Source organism: Pleurodeles waltl, chromosome 6, assembly GCF_031143425.1.
Source record: "Pleurodeles waltl isolate 20211129_DDA chromosome 6, aPleWal1.hap1.20221129, whole genome shotgun sequence".
In the NCBI taxonomy this organism is placed as follows: Eukaryota; Metazoa; Chordata; class Amphibia; order Caudata; family Salamandridae; genus Pleurodeles; species Pleurodeles waltl.
Window position 1 is genome coordinate 154026737 of NC_090445.1, and position 24345 is coordinate 154051081.

Genomic DNA, 24345 nt, shown 5'->3' on the forward strand with positions numbered 1-24345 from the left:
GTAGGAAAAGCTTGAAGGATCTACACAAATTACCCCTTGCTGAATTCAGAATTTTGTCTACTTTTCAGAAATGTTTAGCTGTCCAGGATATTGGTTTCACACCCATTTCTGTCACTAACTGGAAGGAGGCTGATAGCCCAACAAATAGGATATGTCCCAGTAAAATGCCAAAATTGTGTTGAAAATGTGGTTTTCTGATTCAAGTCTGCCTGTTCCTGAAAGCTGGGAAGATGGTGATTTTGGCACCGCAAACCCTCTGTTGGTGCCATTTTCAGGGAAAAAACAACATGCTTTCTTCTGTAGCACTTTTTCCCATGTTTCCGAGAAAAAAAACGAAATTTTACCTGTATTTTGGCTAATTTCTTGGTCTCTTTCAGGGGACTCCACAAACTCTGGGTCCCTTTAGAATCCCTAGGATGTTGGAAAAAAGGACGCAAATTTGGCGTGGATAGCTTATGTGGACAAAAAGTTATGAGGGCCTAAGCGCAACTACCACAGCCAAAAAAAGGCTCGGCACCCAAGGGGGAAAAGGCCTGGCAGCGAAGGAGTTAGGCGCCATAAAACACGTAAATATCCAAGTGAAGCTTTTGTCAAGGGAATAATCCGAAGTGACTTAATGTGAACGCCGCTGCAGAGAAACTCTCATAGCCAAGTATTTGTTGCCATCTAGTGGTGATTTGAAGAAATCTACGCTCGCTGCTACGAGCAGACTGCTTACCATCTCCCTTAAATTCCCTCCCAGATGTAATCACTATCTATGTATCTGGCATTTATTCTAGCTTAGCAGGTAGAACATGAAACAGATGAGGACTGTAATTTAGCTTAAACCCAAACCTTAAAAACTTTCAGAGAATTGTTTGCAATTCTCCGTGCTAGGTGAGCTCGATTTTACCTCTACGTAAGTGTAATTTGCTGTTCCACATCCACTGTGAATGTGCAGATGGAGCACTCAAGAAAGTAAAGGGGAATGGCAAATATATTACTAAATAGTAGGATAAAGCTCCCATGTGGTGACTGCCATGCAGCTGTGTGTGGTGCAGGTTTAGTGGTGCTTATCGCTAGGCAGTGAAACCTGGGCTGAGCTCCTGATAACATCAGGCCTGGTCTACTTGCATATGCTTCTCTTTGCCCCTGCATGCATGAGGCTGAATACATCCCCTGTTGATTTACAAGTTGTCAACATATATCCCAGTGCTACCTACCACCCATTCTACATCGTAACTTCATGACGAACGAATATCTAGGGTATCCACTGAGAAGGGGCTTCAGGAAAGGACAAAAAGCCAAACTTTATAAAGGAAAAGAGAAACCAGCAACAGCGTACAGCCATAAATCAAAGCTGTGGGTGAATGAGCATGGAAGGAGAACTCACATCAAGCTTTAACAGTTTATTTGTACCTTCTCAAAGAAATAGAAAAATACATTTTAAAACAATTCATTCTTGGTTTTCTTTTCAGGTTCTCACTTATTCACTTATTGAGTTTTGCTAATTCAATTACAGATACTGGTCAATTTATAATATATATATAAATTTATAAGCATTAAGAATTATTATTTAAAAAACAGCAGTGGTTTCAAAAATCATAAAGCAAAAGCATCATGTTAATTTGTTTCCATTATACATACAAACTAACTGGAGGACAAAAACAGAAGGCGCTTTAAATATTTCATGGTCCAAAAATGCCATCTTGGGGTTTTTCGGGAGGCTGAAGACATAGCGCCCTATTTTCATTATACCATAATACCTTGGTGACATTATAGGACCTTCAGGAATGAACACTTGCTTACAAATGTATAAATAACTGTATATGTTTGTGAGTGCGTGTGTGTGTATATATTTATATACAAATGTAGAGAGAGAGAGAGAACTAGAAAGGCAAAGTTCTGTGGTTAAGGTTTCATTCCATAATGTGTCCGCCTATAGAACAAAAGTGGCACGTGCAGTAACGATAAGCAAACACCGACATCACAACGGCGAATTTAGTAAATTTAGATCACAACATATTTTTACTAATAATTTTAAGGTCTTTACATATTACTCAAACAATCATCTTTATTTCAAGTACTGATCGAAAATAAAAGTATACATTGAAAACAAGAACATGCAGTGACAAGTGCCATACAATGCATAAAGTGGCCTAGGCTACAGAAAGGCAAATCAAAACATAGTTCGGATTTTTATTCCCCTGTAAACAATATGTAAACAAGAAAAATGCGGCTGTACAATGTTTTAAAATGTGTTGTAAGCTCAGTACTTTCAGTTTAGTACTAAATTAAAACGAGGTACATGTTATTCATATCAGCTTTCCCCCGGATACAACTGTGCACTTTGGACAGATGCCTTACCAACATGCCTCTCATGTTCAGATGAGGCCACGGCCAGAATTACCCTCGTGCTTCACCCATCCGGAAGTAGCTGTGAGATTCTTCAGTGTGCAACTTACAGGATGTTCAACGGAGGAAGAACGAATATATACATTTCAGCCCCAGGCCACCCACCCCTTCTTTCTTCGCCCTCTGAAAGGCTTTGGAAGAATTTAGAACTACAGAAAAAGACATTGCTGCAAACAGTCAAAGCCATGTTTATACTTTTAGATATTGCAAACTTCATATTTCTGTGTTATTTTCCTCCACCTGCCACAGTCTTGAATTCCATTTTGAGAAGCTGTCACCAGCTTGAAGCTTCCAAAAGTGCTCTCACATGTGACTGCATTCTTGGGTGGCCATGCTCATGTTCCACCCCTGAGCTGGGACAGTCACTCCTAACTGCAAGAACAGGACCCATTCTTGAAAACAAGTCTTTTGTCCATGACTTAACCACCACCTACCACTTACTGTGTTGACCGAGAACTAATCAGGGCATGCCCAGGGATCCTGCAAGAAACACCAATTCTAGGACATGGCAAGGGGAGTTAGCTGCCCTACAGCATTTCTATATGTTACAAGGTGTTGTCCTACTAAGTGCTGCAAAGTCCGTGACCCTTATCACAAATCTGAAGATTGTTCTCTCAGGTAATAGATGCTGCTCGCCAGGACTGGCTCCTGTCCCATGCACCAACAATGAATAAGAGGAAACTTGGACCACTTGTCAAGGCAGGACGGAGTCTGGATGTTCAGACTGGATTTGTGTCCACCAGCTGTTTCTTCCAATCTAGATGTCTGGGGTGCAAAATCCATTCCTTTCCTTCTAGAACTGGTGAACATGGTTAACACGACAATGTCATCTTCCCCGCATTATGGCAGCTGAATGTTATCACAGTTTACCAGCTTGATCCACTGTTCCCTCCCCATTATATTCAGAATGCAGTCCCCACCTTGAATATGACCTCAGATGGTCAAGCCTGGCACCACTATATATTACATCATCTCTTAATTGGCTTTTAGCACACCAATGGAAGTGAAGTACTGCTCTGAATACCTTTGATTGCAGTGGACTCACAGTTCAATGTGCGTCACCTCCCAAACCATAACTTGTATATGTGTAAAGTGCACGTTCACCTACAGGTTTCTTGCACTACATGATAGATACCGATTATCGCCCACCTCATCAGTATTCAAACCTGGGACCCTGGGGTCAGGCACAGATCCCTGCAGCGGAGGCATGAGTCCCCCGAACCTCCAGATCCACATAAATATGCTCTACTTTTTCCAGTGATCTGAGACTTATATGATCCCCTTGTTCAAATTAGTCCTTATATCCTCCAGAATGTTTAGGCACCGGGTTAAGTTTTCGGACACTGGCAAAACCTTTCAGAAACCAGACAAACAATGGAAATGTGAAGAAGGCATTAAAACCGAGCTCTTCCCACAGATGTTTTTCTACAGTACCAAAAATCATTGAGCGTAAGTTGCACTACAGAAGTTCCATAAAACAAAATATTGAATTACATAAAACGTCTAGCAAGGGAATGAGCACTTGATTACTCGCACCAACTTGTAACGCCAAATGTTGTGCTCAGGTTGCGCATGAGGAGCGGCACAATCTAATTTAATCTCTAGTAGCAAGAGGCCTTGATTGTGAAAAGGGGCACCTCCATTACCCTTTTATTGCTTAGATGGGAATTAAGTTGAATTGAGACAGCATCACTAGCCACAGGTCGAGATACAAATTACTTTATGAATAACCCACAGGCATCCCATGAAGACCGTTCAAAAGCTCCAGTGGCCGATTCATTGATTTGGGATGAAATCACGTTGTGAAATCACAGTATGGTCTGGAAAGCATCCATTCAGTTAACTATCCAGGCGAAGCACAACTGTGGCCTTTGTAGGATGACATGTCTGCCCACATCAGCCATATTCTGAAGACAGCCTTAAATTCAGAACATCGCTTTATCTGCGGGGACACCCACCACAAAACCATGCACACTGCTATAGATAAGGGTGACATTTTCAGTGAACAGTTGCGGTTACGTACTCTGCGAAGTAGTTTGAAGAATGATTATCATTTTGACATTCATTTCTTACAAATAAAACTGAACACTTGAGAATTTCGGTAATACCTCAATGTACTTTACAAGATCTAAATATTTTAAATACTGCTTAAAATGGGTTGATGCTCTGTGATTGCTCTTCAAATTTTAAAAAAGAAGAAACTATGCCTCTGGTAAAATTCATGAACCCTCCTCTTTGTTGCATCAGGCCTATGGAGTTTTGTGGCCCGCTGAGTGCGTACTGTGCGGCATAACCCCACAGACTTATTGAATGTACATGCTACACAACTACCACATACATACGTAAGAAAGAGTTAGAAACTGTGTTCATAAAAGAAGACTAATTTTCTGCTAACACATAAATACAGTTCAACGTGGAAAAAAGCAGAATTTCAGTGTTAAAAGTTTTTCAGTGTCTACCTTCCTCCGAAGAATATCATAAGGCACATGGCCTTCGATTTCAAGAGGTTTGGAGTGCGATGAACACAGGATACACATATTGCCTCTTGAGGCTGTGCAAGTGCAGTGGATGAAGTCACCATCAGTCAAAATCTGTCAGGTCCGAATACTGCAGCTCACACACCGCTACGTAGTCCATCTCTTCAACCTCAAATGGCACGTCCTTCCATTTCTTGTACGTCTTCCTTTGACCATCAGATGTCTCCACGACAAAGTTTTTGATGGAGATGGCAGGAAGATTGAGTGCCTTGTAGAGCATTTCCATGCCCCACTCCTGTGTCACAAGAAAGATGTCATGTGTGTGAACTGTACGTTAGGAAAAGAACAGTAGGTCATCATTTTGATTAATATATTGCGCCAGAGCACTAACTGAAGTTGCTTGCGATTTAGGGTGGCACAGGCCTTACTACAAAGGTAGTTTGCCACCGAAACATAGGAAGAGCACATCTCAGATCTTCAGCCTATAAGGGTTCAGATACTAGAAGATAATGAGAGTGCAGACCCAGGGTGATGCAGGAGTGTAGCTGCAGGCAACAAATGAGAGGCAGAGCAGCGTGGGAACGTGGCAGAGATTCAGTGGGATGGGCACCGTGATGGAAGGCAGTGCTAAATTTGATCTGGTGGTTACTGGTGGGGGGTACCAACACTTATTTTTGGGACCGGAACTTATTTTACCTCATCAGACTTTGACCCAGGGCAAGAGAGAGAAAAACACACAAGGGGGAATGAAGGAGGAAGAGAGAGACGAAAAAAGACGTGCTAAATGGAGAAAGCAGGAAGAGTGAGTGAGATACAGGGGCTGGGAGTGTGTGTGTAGTGGTGGATTAAAGAGACATGGGACAGAATCAAGTCTACACTGCCTTGGTATTCGGCCGCAGACATAGTATAGCGCTGGCCACAGGCTTCAGAGCAAAACTTTGAACATAAGCCCTTATTATTTAACAAACTAAGCACTGGTGCCAGGTGTACAATAAGGACATGGAGGAATGCTCCTCTGAACAAAGGAACACATCATGGTGCAGAGGTAGTTCAGGATAAAGAAAGGGTGTAGGTGGAAAAACTAGCTTCAAGAGTGGGAAGGAGGTACACACTTTAAAAAAGGGTGTACTGAATGAGAAAGAGGGGAGGAAAGGGGGGTAGTAGAGCAGTAAGTCAACTGTGATAGGTGTGGAGGATAGGAATGCAGAAGTTAGCAAGGAAAATGAGGAGGGTGGGAGGGGAATGTGGGAGGCTAAAGTGTGGTTAAAATCATCCTAGACAAAACATTGCTAGGTGGTGGGAGGGCATTCGAGCAAACACAGTGGGAAGAAGGAGTAATATATCAAAGTGGAAAGGTAATTTAGCTGGCAAGCAAACAAATTTCTCACTCTTGGAGAGTAACCACGGACATAAGTGACTGCCCTTTGTACTACTTGTAGGTGCCCTTATCATAAAATGAACACTCACAGAGTAGTGGTAACTGGCACCTCGAAAGGACAACTTAACATACACAAGATATACAATTAGTTGGGTTATGATAACCTCCTGTGGTATTTTGCCTGGTAATTTAGACAGGACTGTTAGAGATAGATCTTAGAGCGTTAAGATAGAATGTAGGAAAAGGTAGAATGATGCGAGTCAGTTGGACTACAGCAGGTGACATGGAATGGGACGTTTTCCATTGCAATGATGAACTTAAATAAATCTACGTATCTTTCCTTCAAAATGATGCTGGGTTCACTACTTGGATCTAACAAAATCTCCAGATCACCTTGGTGCACCCAACTGATGATGCTATCTCCTTTAGATGAGACATAAACCTTACCCACAGCTAAACAACCCTTATAATCCAGATCACCCCATAAATATCCTAACAATTTAGCGGGTTGGCCAACATAGGCAGCCAGCTTTATTTCTGGCTTTAATAACTGAACTTTACCTTTAAGTTCTTCCAAATAAAACTTCTTTGGGACTAGTGAAATTTTTGCCCCAGAACCAAACAACATCCTCACAGACCGAACACTAACACACTGTCAACAGGACTGTTGTTTTTGTGATGATCTGTTTGAAGTACATCTTCACCACAATGTAACTCATCATACTCACAGTCAACATCACTACTCTCACAACAGTGATACTTGACAGAAAAGGCAGGGCAGGATTTGTTATTAGCAAGATGCCCACTGCTTTCACAATGAAAGCACTTTCCTCTAACTATTTCCTTATAGTCAACAGACGAGGAATTGCTTGATTTGGCTATAGAACTTCCTGAACGTTTTCATAGACGCCCACTATAGCTTGCACCTTCTCAGAGGAGTCTATGCCATTAGCTTTTTTCAGTTCTTCAACACAAGCAAGGGAGTGTTTGATGCACTTGGCCACACATAGCACCTCATCTAAGTTAGGGCTGTGTTTCTGCCAAAGCTCATCATTGATCTTCTCTACATTGCATCCTAACATGAAGTGGTCATGTATTCGATCTTCGAATAGCCCCTCAAATTTACACGTAGCAACTAGCTTACATAAGTCAGTGTTGTAAGAATCCACCCTTTTCACGCGTCTAACGAACTTGAGACCGGGCACTTGCCTACCTTTGCAGCTCCACCTAGGACACATAACAGGGATAGGCTTCCAATCCCTGAACAACTCGAAAGGCACCTTGTTGGTGACTGAATGAGGGGTGAGACGATATAAATTCACTCTTTCAACAATTTCTGACCTCCAGTCTCTGTTCTGAGATTTCGCTATTTGTATAGCTTCCTTCAGGACCTTGTTGAATCCTTCTACCATTCCATTAGTCTCTGGGTGGTAAAGAGATTTTTTTTATGTCTAATGCCACACCAGACAGAAACTCTTCCATTTCTTTGGAAACCAACAGAATGCTGTTGGCCGTCAAAATGCATTCAGGTAGCCCTTCCCCATTAAACAGATCAACAAGAAATTCAATGACTTTCCGTGTTTCTACACTTTGAGTGACACGGATCTCTAGTCATCTTGAATACATGTCAATCAAGACCAAAACATAATACTGCCCAGTCTTGCCCGTCACGGGCACCAGAATATCCAAAGCCACCTCCTGCCAGGCTCTTACAGGCTTCTCTCTCATAACCATAGGTTAAACCCCGGTGGTGTTTGGCACTACTCAAGAAGAACATGACAGAATTAAGCAGGTTTTGGGCAGGTTTTAGGAGAAAGCTCTTACATTGAGGGAGAATACATTTCGGTTCAATCTTTCCGAAATTGAATATCTTAGTCACAAGCTTACCAAAGATGGGGTTAGACCAAGGAACCTAACTTCCCACTCCTAGTTGCAGGGATGATTTGGTTACTTTTTTTAGGCACGGCTGAATATTCTAATACATTTTTGCCCAGGTTTGCAAGTCGCACCTACTACATGAGAACACTCCTTAAGAATGGTGTTAAGTTCTCTTGGTGTGCTCAGTGTGAATGAAATTTTTAAGAACGCACAACACAATGCTCCCTCTTTGTGAAGCTTTGACACTGGAAAACAATCCATTCTGGTTACGGATACCAGTGCCAGGGACCTGGGGGCAGTTTTCAAACAAGTTAAAGAGAGAAAGGAGGAAACTATAATGTTCCTGTCCAGGGTCTCGGTGGGGCCTGAAAACCACTACTCAGTGACTGAGAAGGAGGCTCTTTGTATCTACTGGGCCATCGAGATACTCAAGAGGTTTCTCTGGGGTGCATCCTTTGTGGTCAGGTCTGGCCATTAGCCCTGGAGGAAAATCTTCTTAAAAAAAAAAAAAAATGTTAAGCTGTTCCTTCTCACATCTGCAAGTGGGTGGTTGCATTACAGGAGTACAACTTGAGAGTTGAGTATATTCCTGGGTCCAGAAATAAGGTCACTGACTTTTTTTCGTGGCTTGTTAGTCAACAACTGAGGGTGATTCTAAAGAAGACCTGTGGGAAATAGAAGTCTTTAGCATCTGTGAAATCACTGAAGGGGTGATAAGTGAGGAGGTTTGGAAAGCATTGTCTGCAGAATATGCTATATTACAGAAAGTTTTAGTAAAACTTTCTATTGGGTGGTCCACTAAGAATGTGTTGTGTGATGATGGCCAAAAATATTGGAATGTGCATGATGAACTTTCTGTCAAGGATGATCTTCTTTGGAGAGGCAGAAAGTTAGTGCCTCCGAGTCAAGTCTGGGAGAGAATTAGTCAACTCGGGCATCAAGGACACGAAGGGATTTCAAAGACTAAAGAAAGAATCATGTTGTACTTTTGGTGGTCTGGTATTGATGTGCAAGTAAGAAAGGCAAAACTGGTAGAAAGGAGGAACTAGAAAAAGAAAGAAAACAGTGACAAAGGAAGTAATCAGGATAAAAAACAGCCTGCAAGTGTGAGACAAAGAGGCTTTAAGTGAACGGTGGAAGAAGAAAGAGGCATGTAATGGTATCTGCGAATTCATGATGGGCTCTTAATGAAAACATTGGGCTTCTGTACCTTTTCTACTGATAAATTAAGCACTGTTTAAGAGGTGTACTGCAGTGTGGTGTGTGGTCCAGGAAGGCAAAGTAGCAGCAGCTGAACATCTACATATGCTCTATCTCCACTTGTTAAAACATTCTGTCCTCCTAAATCTAAATATTCTTTACTATTAAGCAACTAAAAAAAGAACAGATTTGTCACAAATTATTATTTATCGTGTCTACATCCTGTTAATGACATGAGAGGTAAGACTTATCACTTGTCTGCCCATCTTGTCTGATGATATGACACAAGACATCAATCTAGGCCAGCTTTGGCACAGGTCAAGCTCACACATTCTCCTTAATAAAATGGAAACATGCAGAACTCACCTGTCCGCATGTGCAGCTGATCAGTCCACCAGGCACCCAGTCTATCATTTCTCTGCCAAGTTCTACTGGATTGTCGGACACACTGTAGTAGATTCTACAACGAAGAGAAGAGAACTGGTGAGATGGATGTATCAGAGCTGCAGAACATCACATCAAAGGGCTAATGCATGTGTATGCATTACCTTTATTTAAAAAAAAAAATCTCTTTTTTCTGTAACAACCATATGGTGCCTCTTTACAGCTCCATGATGTTATTTTTGACAGAAAGTTTTGTTGTTCTCTTTTTTGTGGCCAAGGCTTAAGGGGAGGTCTACACACACTCTTTTTCAATCAGTACCAGTGGGATTTACTTTCAGTCACTTAGGACAGGCAAAATAGCAATGTCCTTGCATTGACCAGTCGGGAGCAATTTGTAGTGCCTACTATTCCCAGAATCTGCATCCTGTTGGATGCAAAGTTGTATTACTATTGATATCTCTCTCTGTGCTATACAAGCTTTTCTGTCTTAGTATGGCAACCTCCTGGCTCAGCTTCTTTATTTATCCCTTCTTTGTTTTAAGGCCCCACATGTTCTCATCCATTATAGACAACTGCAATACCCATATTTGCAATTTCCTAAAAGCTATGAAGGATAAGAAACATAAAGATCTTGTAAAGCACATAAATGTTAATGGTTTGCAATAGGCTGTTATGAACCGTACAAATATTGGTGATCATACTCTGGACAATCGGCATCACTTGGTCAGATCACTATCCAATTGATTTAAAATTGTTGCTTTAAAGCTTATGGCCAGATATCTTTCTTCAATTCAATTAAATTTTCAATTTATTAATTTAGATCTCATCTGAGGTCAACAATAAATATAGTCACAATACGTACATTAAAAGACTCATATGAGGCAAGAAAAAACTCCACATTTAAACACTGCTAATATACAAATAAAATGCTTTAACAATGGACACAAATTATAGCACACACATTCATCAGGAAGAGACTTAGCTAAAGCAATCAAGTCAGTGTTGAACAGACTATATTTAAAGCACAAAGGTGTAAAAACAAAAATCTCGTTTCAAGCACTATCTTACAGGGGCAGATAAATCAACATGCTTTAGATCCTGTAGCCCACCCCTGCAATGATCACATGTTCCAGTCTTATCTCGTATACCCGCCCAATGCTTTTAAAAATGATTTGATGGTAGAATGCCCAACCTTAACATAATCACGAATTGCATAGTGCTGTGGTCCAATGTGAACTTCAAATATACTTGATAGGTCTTAAATGATAGGTTGTCAGTATTGGGCTTCTAAAATTCAAACTGGGAACAATGTGCAGTATCCCACGTGTAGCTTAATCTAGGTGTCATGTTTTTCAAAAACAATTTTAATTGTCCTGGTGTCCATGATTGCAAGTGGGCAACAGTGCATTGAAAATTCACTAGTGTGATCTCAAGATTTTTATTGAAAGTATAAGGACCTACTTCATCCTTAAAAGTTACGTTCCTCAGGGGTTTCTTAAGGTACCCACAAAAGCTTGCAGAACATTGTAAACCCATTAAACACATTAACCAGGGAATTGGAGTAAGCACTGAGAAGGGAAAACTCTAAGCGCGATGCCTGGACGGGGTTGCCTGACTCAAGGAAACTACCTTACCTACCATATAAATTTAAAATAGACTAATTACTTTTGGGGATATATTCGAGGGCATCAGAAAGAATGGTGGGTATCTTCACCCGATAGATGTCTTAAAGAATTTTAAAATGTCTCCTGCCCGTGGAACAATGAAATCCTTTTAGGGCACCAATTTGAGCAGTGGCCTTAGACCCTACATGGGAAAAGTGAGAGGTGCTTTCCAATGTCTGGGAGAAAACCCTCCCTTAGTATGTATATGTTGTCACCACCTGCATGTGCCTCCACTTATCTTCCAAATGAAGGAGCAATATCGCCTCTACTCTCTAAAAGGTACCACCTTGGTTTTAGCGATGTTTATTTTCAAAACATTATCCTCAGCATACTTAGAAAGAATGTCCAGGTTTCGCAGGAGACCAATAGGTGTAAGATTGAAAATGACCATGTCATCAGCATACATTAAAACATATATATTTTGAAGTGCAATTTTTGGGGCAAATTTATTTACATCATTAAAACAGGCAGGTAAGTCACTAAGAAATAAAGAAAACAAACGTGGGGCTACAATACATCCTTGTTTCAGGTCTTTTTGGGTTAAAATCTTAGGAGTCAACCCCTTATCTCCTCCCATTAGGACCCTGCACCAAGTAGATGTATGAAAAGCGATAATGAGTCTTAATAAGGCACTAGGAATCCTTAATCACACTAGCTTCCTCCATAGGATTGGTCTATCGACTCTATCAAAAGTGACAGAAAAGTCAACAAACACACAATAACCCACTTGTGATTTGGCCACCACATCCGTATCAATTACAGTTTGCGATACTGTCAATCACAGAGTGTTTAGGCAAAAAGCCTGCTTAGACTACCAGTATCACGCCCTTCTAAAAAGCTCAGTCTTTAAGATGATTCAGAATGCTTGAGGTGAAAATATTCCCTGTTGCCTCAAGAAGTGCTATTTGAAGATAGTTTCCAGAAGAATGGCAAAAGTCTTTTTTATGGAGAGGGTCTACTATGCTACAGACCATAAAGTTGGAATTTGACCCGTTGCATAACAATAAGAAAAAACTGGAGTAAGAAACTTACTCCAACCCTCTGGGTCACTCTGTAATGCAATTATAGAAATCTTGTCAGGTCTCATTGCAGCAGAGGATCTAGCTTTGTATGATTCTGTTTCTCCTCACGAGCTACTATGTGTTCATCAAGCTCAGAAACAGGCTTAAGGAACTCTTCACCATTTGACAGGGACAGGTTAGTCCCATACAATTCAGAGAAATAATTAATCCATTCCTGCTGTGGGATGGGAATTGCAGACGGTTTTCCCCTCCTGCCTATGAAATTAGAGAAAAGGTGCCAAAAAAATATACTATTTTTTTTTAGAAGGCTGCTTGCTATAATTCTACTCAATTCTTATCTATGATGATTTTACTATTAAAGGAGCAGCATTGTCTCCTCTTCCTACGGAGAGATGGAATTTCTTTGCCACTTGTGACTGAAAAAGTGATGAATTGGCGCTGGACGAGTTGGTTCAACTTTTGAGAAAGTTCGGGTTCCTTTGACTCTGTTTTTTGGGATAACAGGTTTATGGGTTACGCGTCCTCTGGATCATATAGGCAGCGTCCAAGATTGACCCTTCAAAAAATTGAATAGGGTTTCTTCCTTCAGGTGACTGATGATATTTCTGCATTCATCTCAGTGATATTATTAAAATTCCATGTGATTCAACCTTGCTTGTGGGCTATGTGAGCTTCCCCGCTATGGACCAAGACGGAGTTGGGTGTAAATGAAGTACACATTCAGGCCCAAATATTAACAAGACAGTTGCGCCGTCACTGCGTCATTTTGTTTTACGCAGCAATGACACATTAACTGCTCCATATTTACAAAGTGACACATTTGGTGAAATGTGTCACTTTTGTCTCCCGTGTGTCATTTTTAACCAGCACTACAACCGCCTGCGTCAGGTTAAGTTAATCATATGCAAGGTAGGCATTACCTCCTAAGATCAAATAAAGAACTGACGCATCCATATTTACAAGGTTTTAGGAAAGTGACTCAGCGTTGGCAAATGTCCAAAATGCGTCAAAATTCCTATGCCTGCTTAACCCAGGCGTAATAATGATGCAGTTGGTTTTCAATAGTGATCTGACTAGCTGAAGTCATTTTACACACTAGAATATGTCTGTATTTCACTTCCCCTCCACTACACTAGTACTGGGTCCACACATGTGGCACTCATGGTGTAGGACCCCTTGGCCAAGTTGGGACTATGGCACCTAAGATTCCGTCATCCTCTGCAGCAAGGCTATGTGATGTTGTGTATTGTTTACAAGGGACAGGCTAGGATTGTCACTTATCCATGGATGAAGGGTTCCCCAAGCCCAGGTGTACGTACTCTGATAGGACAAATGATAAGTACATACATTAGGTATACATAAGGTAGGTAATACATGCATTGCCACATTACATTATACCATATACTTGTGTTCACTTACATTACACTATCAGTCACTATGTCACACATACCCAGGTCTCTACGTAAACATATGTACACTATGCCCACTGTAATGTGACATGACTTCTGGTGGCCCACCGCACTGGGTAACACCTCTCCCCCCCATGGACCATGTGCGCAACCTGGGCATCATCCTGGACTCCACTCTATTGATGACCCGCCAAGTTAAAGCCGTCTCCTCATCTAGCTTCCACACCCTCTGTCTCCTGCGGAAGATCTTCAAATGGATTCCCCTCGACATGAGGAAGACAGTCACTCATGCACTCATCACCAGCAAACTGGATTACAGCAACAGACTATATGCCGGCATTACCAAGAAACTCAATCAAGACTACAACGAGTTCAAAATGCAGCAGCCGGACTCATCCTGGACATCCTCCGACACAGCCGAATCTCCTTCCAGCTCAAAGACCTACACTGGCTCCTGGTCAACAAGCACATCACATACAAACTCCTGATCCACACCTTCAAGGCACTGCACAACATAGGACCAGCATACCTCAACCACCGCCTCACCTTTTATGTACCCAGCAGACGTCTACGTTCCTCCCAGCTCGCCATTGCAGCCATCTCCAAGTTTTGGAAAAGTACAGCAGGAGGAAGATCCTTCTCCTACCTAGCAGCCCAGACATGGAACACACTTCCCCTTAAGTTCAGGCAGACCACATTACTGAAGCAGTTCAGGAAGGACCTGAAGACCTGGCTCTTCGACTGAGCAGCCCACCTTCTTTCAGTGCCTTGAGACCCTATGTGTGATTAGACGCACTTTACAAATCCTTGATTGATTGATACATACTGCATGTACAGACTCTTACATCCAAGATGAATGTAAAAGTGTAGATGGTGATATTCCACCATTTTACAGTCTTTTGCATTGGTCCTCAAACATTAGGCTACTTGCATCATTTCAAACTGATGAAGCACCTTTACATTTTGACACATCGTTGAAGTTGGGCCGTTCTAACAGCAACTTCAGGGATGTGCCACTTTGACATCATTACGTCAAAGTTCCCAAAGATGCGTCAGAATTTCTGATGCACCTTGGGTCTTTGTGCCATGATTCCTCATATTGTAAATATGGCGCATCCATGGTGTCGTAACGGATTCCTTCACATCACAACTGTTTTTGACGCAGCGATGTTGCATTGCAGCAATGCGTAATTTCTTGTAAACATGGCTCTCAGAGTATAGTAATGCATGATCACTACCTTGAACAAACTCAGCCTTCAGGAGCAAGGACTTCTGATAAAGGTTGTAGCTGGTTATGATATATTCAATAATAGAGTGGCCTGTGAGCCCTTCTCTGGCAAAAGCAGTCTGGACATCTCCGTCCGTTCTTCTATTTAAATCATACTGTTTATTTCATTCAATTATTCCAATAACATTCTACTGCGTTTGTCCGCCTTTGCCTTAGATGGAAAAGCAGGATCGGGAATGTGACAGGCTTCTTCTAGATCCTTGTTTCTAAATGCTGTTATTGTGCATTTGACATTTTCACATTAAAGTCTCCCATTATTATCATTTGAGAATTTCCTCCTGACTGGAGGACAGATTCTATCAAGTCAAATATCTCAGTCATCAGTGAGTTGAATTCTGGGCCAAGAGGGGCACAGATGGTAAATAAAAAATAAAGTGCCTGCTGAATAAACAGTTTCTTTGGGAAGTTTTATTTTGATACATTGCATGTTATTGCATGGAAATCGGATTATTTCATAGTCCCAGTGTATCTCAACTGTAAGGAGGATAGAAAGGCCACCTTTGGCATGTCCTTTCCTAAATCTTATCGCAAGAACATCAATAACAATGTAGTTATTCCAGTCAAAACTTGCTACAGACCAAGTATCTTGGAGATAAATAACTGGTGGAGAAAATCTCACCAGGCTGTGCAATTTAGATATTTCAGCCAAATTCCAAGCGATAATCAACAGGGTATCACTAAACAGGAAGTCTGGAGACACTGCTTAATTTGTTTTTGATTAGGTTCCTCGAAAGCCAAGACCAAGAGGCATCTGTTATTGCATGATCCGCTTTGGGGAGGCTTTGGTTCCATATCTGTCTTCCTCCTTCATTCAGGCATATGGTAAGCATGTTTGCGGGTCCATTATTACATTCATATTCATTACGACTCAAGATTCTTTGCCTGTTGAGAAAGAAAGTCCCATTTGCAAAAAGATCCGATATTTCAAGGAAAGAATGTTGGCTCTAGCCAGGAGGCGGAACCACTGGCTTGCTGTTGCGTCTGCACAAAAAGGGACCTACAGTCAGATGGTAAGACGGAGGTTGTAAAATTTGGGGCAATCAGATTTAACTGTGTCTCTGCTTCTTTTTCAGAGTGGGACATATTAGCTAATTACACATCCTGTAGATTTGCCTTTTTATTTATATACGGCTTACTCCACTTACATCAGTACTAATAGAAGAATCTGTTTGAGCAAACATTATTCTAAGGGATTCCTCTTAGTAGTTCTGAGATTTGCTTTTTTCTTTTTCCTCACAGGCTTCTTTACTTTTATCTTATTTGTGTTAGCCTTTATTAGAAATGGGGTCTCTAGTTGGCAGTGGTCTGGACCCTGTCCAAGTAGGGATCCTCACTCTAGTCAGGGCAAGGGAGTCACACAGCTAAGATAACCCCTGCTCACCCTCTTGGTAGCTTGGCACGAGAAGTCAGGCTTATCACAGAGGCAATGTGTGAAGTATTTGTACACACACATACACATTAACACAGTGAAAACACTACAAAAGTATTCCACACCAGTTTAGGAAAAAAGCCAATATTTATCTGAGTAAAACAAGACCAAAATTACAAAAATCAAACATTCGCAAGTAAAGATACACTTTTTAAAAGAATAAATGTAGTATAGCGCTTAGAAACACAATATCTCCAACTTGGGCTATCACGACATCTTGATGGTGTCGTCTCAAAAACAGTCCGACGCCACTCGCGAGGGAGTGCAGGCCAGTCACGGAATTGCACCGACCCCGGTTAAAGCACCTAGGAAAACGATGAGGAAACAAAGACAATGCACAGAGTCGGGGAGGTGAGGCGTCACAGGAGCCGGTGCGGCATGGGTTCCTTACTGCCACCAAGGAGGAGAGGCATTGGTTCCTTACTGCTAGAAAGGGGATGGGAGGCGTTGGCTTCTTACGGTTGCAGGGGAGACGAGGCTTAGGTTCCTTGTGACAAGGCGGGGTTGATGGATCCTGCAGGTCAAGACGTGAGGCGTCAACTTCGTGGTGCCATGGACTATGATACACACACAGTAGTGGCTATGCTAATGGTTCGCACCTCCTTAAGTATGCATCTAAAAGTATTGTCTATATAATATGCTTTCTCCTGCCAAGGGTGCCAACCGGTACTACACCCAACCACTTCAGGTGCAATTGTGTTGGTTGAAACAACCAACCTCAATCAAGAAGAGATTTTGTACCAGGGCACACCGTAAAAGTCCAAAAAGTCCAATCCTTAATGTGCTTGCAAATCAGCGTGCAACAAAGGTGTATAATGCGTCATGATGATTTTTTTTTATCCGCTGTCATGTTTCCAATAAAAGCAACAGCTAGTCCAATGACAATACAGCTGACACGTGTTTCGTCAATATGACTTCCTCAAGGCCAAAGTCAAAGTGCTGAACCAAATTGCACTGATTATGGCAAATATCCTATGTCCTGGACATACTGAGAGTCCAATGTCCAATGTAAGAGAGTCCAATGTAAGAAGTATATATGGAGCGTAAGAATTGCTCATGTACAGTACAGAGCTACGACCTTGATAAGTCGTGGTACTCGGGTTCCATCACACGTTAGTGAACGCGGTCAATTGTACTGTACCTGAGCAATTCTTACGCTCCATATATACTTCTTACATTGGACTCTCAGTATGTCCAGGACATAGGATAGTTGCCAGAATCCGTGCAATATGGTTCAGCACTTTGACTTTGGCCTTGAGGAAGTCATATTGACAAAACATGTGTCGGTTGCTTTGATTGGAAACATATGACAGCGGATAAATAAAATGACGCATTATATACTCGTGTTGCACGCTGAATTGCAAGTGCATTAAGGATTGGACATTTTGGACTTTTACGGTGTGCCCTGGTACATAATCTCTTTTTGGTCGGGTGCTATGGGCGTTAGTGACACATCACTCTAGACTCACGCTATGGCGGGACTGCGGAGGTGCTTTCACGTCAGTCCTGCAGTGGAGGTCGCGGTCGTTGCACTCAGCGGGGAACCTGGCTCCGGTGCAGGCAGCCGTGTGGAATCAGAGAGCAGCGCCAGTCCTGAAGTTGTTCTGGGCATCGATGCACTTGTTTCTTCCTTGTTACACCAGAACTGACTCCCAAGGGACCAGGAACTGGATTTGGCACCACTTGGCAAGTCAGGAATCTCAGCAAGAGGTCCCAGGTGCTGGCAGGTGAAGTATTTGATGTCCCTGAGACTTTTTACCAAGAACAAGCTCAGTCCAAACCCTTGGAGAACCTTTGGAAGCTGGATGTAGAAAGCAATGTCCAGTCCTTTCACTCCAAGGACAGAAGCAGCAGGCCAGCACAGCAAAGCAACAGGTAGCGTGGCAGTCTCTCCTACAGCATCCAGCTATTCTTCCTGGCAGAATGTCCTCAGTCCAGAAAGATTCTAACTATGTAGTGTCAGAGGTCCAATACTTATACCCATTTCTGTCTTTGAATTAGGCAAACTTCAAAGAGAAGTCTTTGTAGTGCACAAGACCCTGACCTGGCCCCAGAGACAATCTAGGGGGCTGGAGACTACTTTGTGTGAGGACAGGCACAGCCCAACTATGTAGTGTCAGAGGTCCAATACTTATACCCATTTCTGTCTTTGAATTAGGCAAACTTCAAAGAGAAGTGTTTGCAGTGCACAAGGCCCTGACCTGGCCCCAAAGACAATCCATGGTGTTGGAGACTCCTTTGGGTGAGGACAGGCACAGCACTATTCAGGCACAAGTGTCAGCTCCTCCTACCCCTTTAGCTCAGGAAGACCCATCTGCCTGGTGATGGGCCATCAGGATATGCAGGGCACAGCTCAGCTCCCTTTGTGTCACTGTCTAGAGTGAATGCACAAACAGCCCAACTGTCATCCTGACCCAGACTCGTATTCCACAGACAGGCAGAGGCACAGAATGGCTAAGCAAGAAAATGCCCACTTTCTAAAAGTGGCATTTTCAAACTTACTATTCAAAAACCAACTTCACCAAAAGATGTATTTTTAAATTGTTAGTTCAAAGACCCCAAACTTCAAACCTCTATCTTCCCCCAATGGGAAACTACACTTAAAAAGTATTTCAAGGCAATCCCCATGTTACCCTTTGGGAGAGACAGGTCTTGCCATATTGAAAACCACATTTAGCAGTATTTCACTATCAGGACATGTAAAACACACCAGTACATGTCATACCTTTTAAAAACACTGCACGCTGCCCATGGGGCTGCTTTGAGCCTACCTTAGGAGTGAATTACAAGTAGTAAAAGGGATGGTTTGGGTCTGGCAAGTGGGTGCACTTGTGTCATAAATATGATAGAATGCACATCTAAGTTAAATCATGATTATCAGTAATGTTTTAATAAATGCTCGAAGGCAAAGTTGTAGTTGTAAGTAGGTGCACTTGCCAGATCGAAATTGCAGTTTAAAACTGCACACACAGACACTGCAATGACAGGCCTGAGACATGTTTGCAGGGCTACTCGTGTGGGTGACACAATCAGTGCTGCAGGCCCACTCGTAGCATTTGATTTACAGTCCCTGGGCACAACTGGTGCACTCTACTAGGGACTTACTAGTACATCAAATATGCCAATCATAGAGAAACCAATCACCAGTATAATTTAGACAGAGAGCACTTGCACTTTAGCACTGCTCAGCATTGGTAAAGTGGTCAGAGTCCTAAAACCAGCAAAATTGAAATGCAGCACACAGTCAAAAACAGGTGTTTAGAGACATAAAGTATGGGGTAACCCTGCAAAAAGGGCCATTTCCAACATCCTTTATTGAGTCTGCTTCTTGCAATGATGAGAAGGTCAAAGACAGGTTTTTTGGCACTAACTCCATTGAGGCTATTAAATATTGGAAAACAGGGAGGATCAGTTATCTCAGTACTTGCATTCAGATCAAGTGATGGTTCTGTAAATAACCTACATTGTGAATAAACAGTTCTTATTCTAGCCCCATCCTCTTTGTTTCCTTTTGATGTTTTTTTACCGGTTTGAGTTGACTGGACTTTTGTTTTTTTGTATTCCGTAAGGTATGTGCTTTTTGGCTGACAGTAACTTCCTTTATTTGAGCTTCCGTTCCAAAATCGGCCTTGCCAACAATAGACAAGCCATTCAGAGATTTTAATATTGTGGTTTGGTTCTACAGGGCATGGTCGGAGTTGGATGTTGTTTTTCCCAGCAGCAGTAGTATTGATTCAGGTACCCTCTGTAATGCTGGAAGGAACTCAGAGGTTGTAGAACACAAATGTATATTGTTTGCTACAGACTGTTTACAAACTATACAAATATTGATCATCATACTCTGTACAGTAGGCATCACTTGGTCAGATCACTATCCAATTGCTTTAAAATTGTCCTTTTAAAGTCTAAGGCCAAATTTCTTTCTTTGTTGTGAATATTGTGTGAATAGTGAAAATTCTCGGCACAGTCAGTTACTGAAAGACTTCTGCTCCTCTTACTGGCAACAAAAAGGAGTTGGGATACTAAGATTTGGTGAGTTGTGTGATTTTACATTAACTTATTCTGTTAAGTAACTTTGTAATATACTGAAACCTACTCCTGAAACTAGAACTAGAAATGTAGAACACAAACGGTGTTGCAGATTTGTATTGGAAGATATACAGACCTATACAATCTTGCTGAAAGCACATAAAGCTGGGCTAAAATTTAAAAAAGCCTGCAAAAACCTAAAATTACATGTCATAGTTAGTATTAGTAAAAAACTGTTGTTTGGCCTTTGCTGAACTTTGTGGGGATTTTGTCTCTTTTATTGTTTCCAAGGTGGAATTGATTGAAGATACCATTACATGTAAAAACTATGATCCATCCAGTTATTCTTCTGCCCTGCCAACAGAAACTTGACATACATCTATAAATATCAATCATGTATCTGATTGATATCAATTACACTCTTTCTTTGCTCAAATCAGAATCAGTTTAGAGCCATACCCAGTGAGACTACTAAGTCATTTCAATGAAACAGTAGTGCCTCAGCATTATTAATGGGGCTGCGTATCTGGGCATGGTTCCATTTTAGAAGAAGTGCCCTTACTGAAGAACGTGAGTCTCGTTACCCGGGTCCTGTGAGTTGACACCATACCTCCCTGCTCCGTGTTTGGCTAAATTACTTGCAAAGCATGTTCCAAACCAATTCTGTGCCAAGCTTGAAAATAACAATTTTGAATGACACTGAAATGGGATTTTACCAAGGATGTAGCACACCAACATTATAATTGCTGGAGTGGACCATTGCACGAAATTGAAAGTCTAGCTCTAGATTGGCTTATATTCTTTTTAGCTTTAGCTGACCAGCCTCAGGGAGTCTTCATGATTCCTTTTTTACCTATAAGACAATATCCACTACTTTTTTCATTGTCCTCGGTTTCATGCTTTCATATTTCCTTTCCAAGCTTTATATCTCTCCCTTTGCCAATATTCATCTTCTCTCTTGGTCTCCATAGCTATATTTTCTTTGATGACACGCAGCTTGTTGAATAGGTGGACAGCCATAGCGCATCTGCAAAGATCTTCCAAAATTGTCTTTTGGGAGTAACAGAGTGGATGAGGAAACGCTTGTTTAAACCAAACACAGAAAATAGGTAATGCTGGTGGATGGAAGCATGAACCTCTGCAGTCCTGTAAACAACCCTCTTAATGGAGGTTTGCCACAAGGCAGTAGCAATGGGCAGAATTTACAGCATTTTCCTCTTCGGAATTCTGTGGAGTTGCATAGAAACACTGCGAGATTCTGTGGAGATCTGCGAGCAGGAAAAAATCAGCATGCTATGCTGATTTTCAGCACCAAGAGCTCATTCTGCACTGAAAAACCAGTGCTAATGGCATCACAGGGTGCACTAGAGGGGACTGCCACCTGAGTTGGTTTTACCGTCACTTGAGTAGATTTTCTACTTGAGTGGCAGCTTTCCCAACGTGAACAGTTGCAACCTCCACCGACTGCCCTCATTGGGAACAGTCGCACTGGCTGTGCTCCCTTAGCACCTGAAAATCATCCTAGAGGATGCCAATCCTCGAGAATGCTCGCCAACTTACCATTGGCGTGCCGCGTACAAGAACATACTCCACCAAGTGGTGGTCAGCAGAGTTTGGCCTGAACTCCGCGTTACATGCATAATTTGGAGTGGCCAGAACTTTGCCACCTCCACCGGCAGAGCAGAGTTTATCACACAGGACTAGTAACAATCCAGGAATAAAAACTGATACAGCCCTCCAACTGAAAAACTAAATTTCAAAGAGATGTTAGAGCTCGTTTATTACAACTGAAGTGGCTGTGCAACATGCATTATTATGTTCCCAGGTTTAGTCAAGCCACTCCTTTATTGAAAAAGATTTACTAGCTTCCTGTAATAATGTATCTGATGTAGATGACAGATTCTACACTCTACCTCCAATGATATCTAGCATGGTATGGACCTGTAAGAATTCTAAGATCCTCCAACATTTTGTTAAAAGTGGAAAGCGAGCCTTTCTCTACATCGGCTCTCTCTTTATGGAATGTTGTTCCCTTATTCTTGAGAAGCAATGATAATCTTTTCTTCTGCTTATTAGAGGCATAATCTTTGGTTTTAAGAGTCCAGTCATTGTCCTTTATTCTTCCTAGCACGGGTAATGTTTGGTTGAGCTCTTTACCAAAATAAAATATATTTAAAAAAAAGAACATAACTTAACACTTACTTAAAATCAAGGTTGATGTTGACATGATGTGAGTTCTCAATCGTGCGCAGGTCGTTGCCGTGGGCGACTGCTTCATTGCAGTTCCTACAGTAAAGTCGAACATCCTGTGGTTGGTATGTTCTTTTCTTGTCATCTAATTTCTGTTGTTTCACTTTCCTGGAAATTATTGATTCTGTTTGCAGTTTCCGGATCTAAATCGAGAATATTATAATGCAGCCAATTAAAGATACTGAGCATGCATGGCACAGCAGCATACATGCACAAAGGTACAACACAGGGGCGTGGATAGCTGAGTATGTCTTAATTGAAACATTCTTGTTTATATACAACATCCACTACAGCAAAACAGGGACACCTGTGGACAGTCTCTGTAGTGGAGAAAAGATGAAAAGGTCAGAGTATGTGCTTCCCACTCACCCCTGAAAGTGAGTTCACACTAGATGTTGTCTGAGAGTAGCCTAACCTCCTTCACTAGAAGCAACATCTCACCCTAAATCCACCCAAACATTTAGAGCTTCATTCTAAGTCTAGCAAGACAAAACATTTTCTTGGGAAATTTCAGAAAATTACATAAAATGTTTATGAAATGATGCTTCGATATGAAATCTTACCTAACAGTGTTTTTTGATCAAAGGATTTTCAAGACGGTATCCAAAATTGGTTAAAGGCAGCTGTTAGTGATCAGTCCAAGTCCAGAAATTATTATTTAAAAATTACCCAGCAAATACCAAGAACTATTCAGAGTACAATACTTAAGCTTGAGAAAAATCATCAAATTCTGAGCTTGGTTGACAGTATTCCAAATACAAATGAATGTTGATAAAGCAACCCTGAGGATAAATATTTTAACTGAGACTTATTCAAAGTACATTTATGGCAGAACGAAATAAGCAAATGATGACAGTCTGATGAGAATTAACCCTTGTACAAAACGTATGTCGAAAAAACTCTGCAAATACAGGCCTTTGAGCCACTGTATGGCGAGCAGAAAGTTTGCATTCAGTTCTCCCTACGCCCAGACATCTTTTCACATATCTTTTCCACACAAACTTTAAATGCAATGGCAGCCTATGAACATGTTTTCACTCTGGCAAAGCACGCGCTGCACAGAGAAACTTGCCTCAGGATTTTTAAACAAGCACTTGCAATACAATATGTCTAACACTTGTGAGAATTAGAGCTATTGGCGTTATAAATGACAATGGGGGTCACTCTGACCCCGGCGGGCGGCGGTTGCCGCCCGCCTGGCGGGAACCGCCATTTGGCCGCTCTGCGGTCAAAAGACCGCTGCCGGCATTCTGACCTTCCCACTGGGCCGGCGGGCGCTAACCATGTTAGCGCCCGCCGGCCCAGCGGGAAGGAGGCCTGCAACACAGAAGCCGGTTCCGAATGGAGCCGGCGGTGTTGCGGGCGTGCGACGGGTGCAGTTGCACCCGTCGCGCTTTTCACTATCTGCTAAGCAGACAGTGAAAAGCTGGCTGGGGCCCTGTTAGGGGGCCCCAGGACACCCGTTCCCGCCAGCCTCTTCCTGGCGGTGAAAACCGCCAGAAACAGACTGGCGGGAAGGGGGTCAGAATCCCCAGGGCAGCAC

The 24345-nt window shown here is 42.0% G+C and overlaps 1 protein-coding gene across 1 annotated transcript in view; it reads right to left on the reverse strand.

Moving 5' to 3' along the window:
• Window positions 1–1373: 1373 nt before the first annotated feature.
• DHX58 (DExH-box helicase 58) overlaps window positions 1374–24345 on the reverse strand; it is a 73014-nt gene continuing 50042 nt past the window's right edge. Inside the window, exons 11-13 of the mRNA XM_069237675.1 lie at window positions 22755–22945; window positions 9694–9787; window positions 1374–5166 (exon numbers count right to left, since the gene is read on the reverse strand). Of these exons, the coding sequence (XP_069093776.1) occupies window positions 4975–5166; window positions 9694–9787; window positions 22755–22945 (477 nt within the window). The 3' untranslated portion in view covers window positions 1374–4974. The remainder of the gene's footprint in view (window positions 5167–9693; window positions 9788–22754; window positions 22946–24345) is intronic.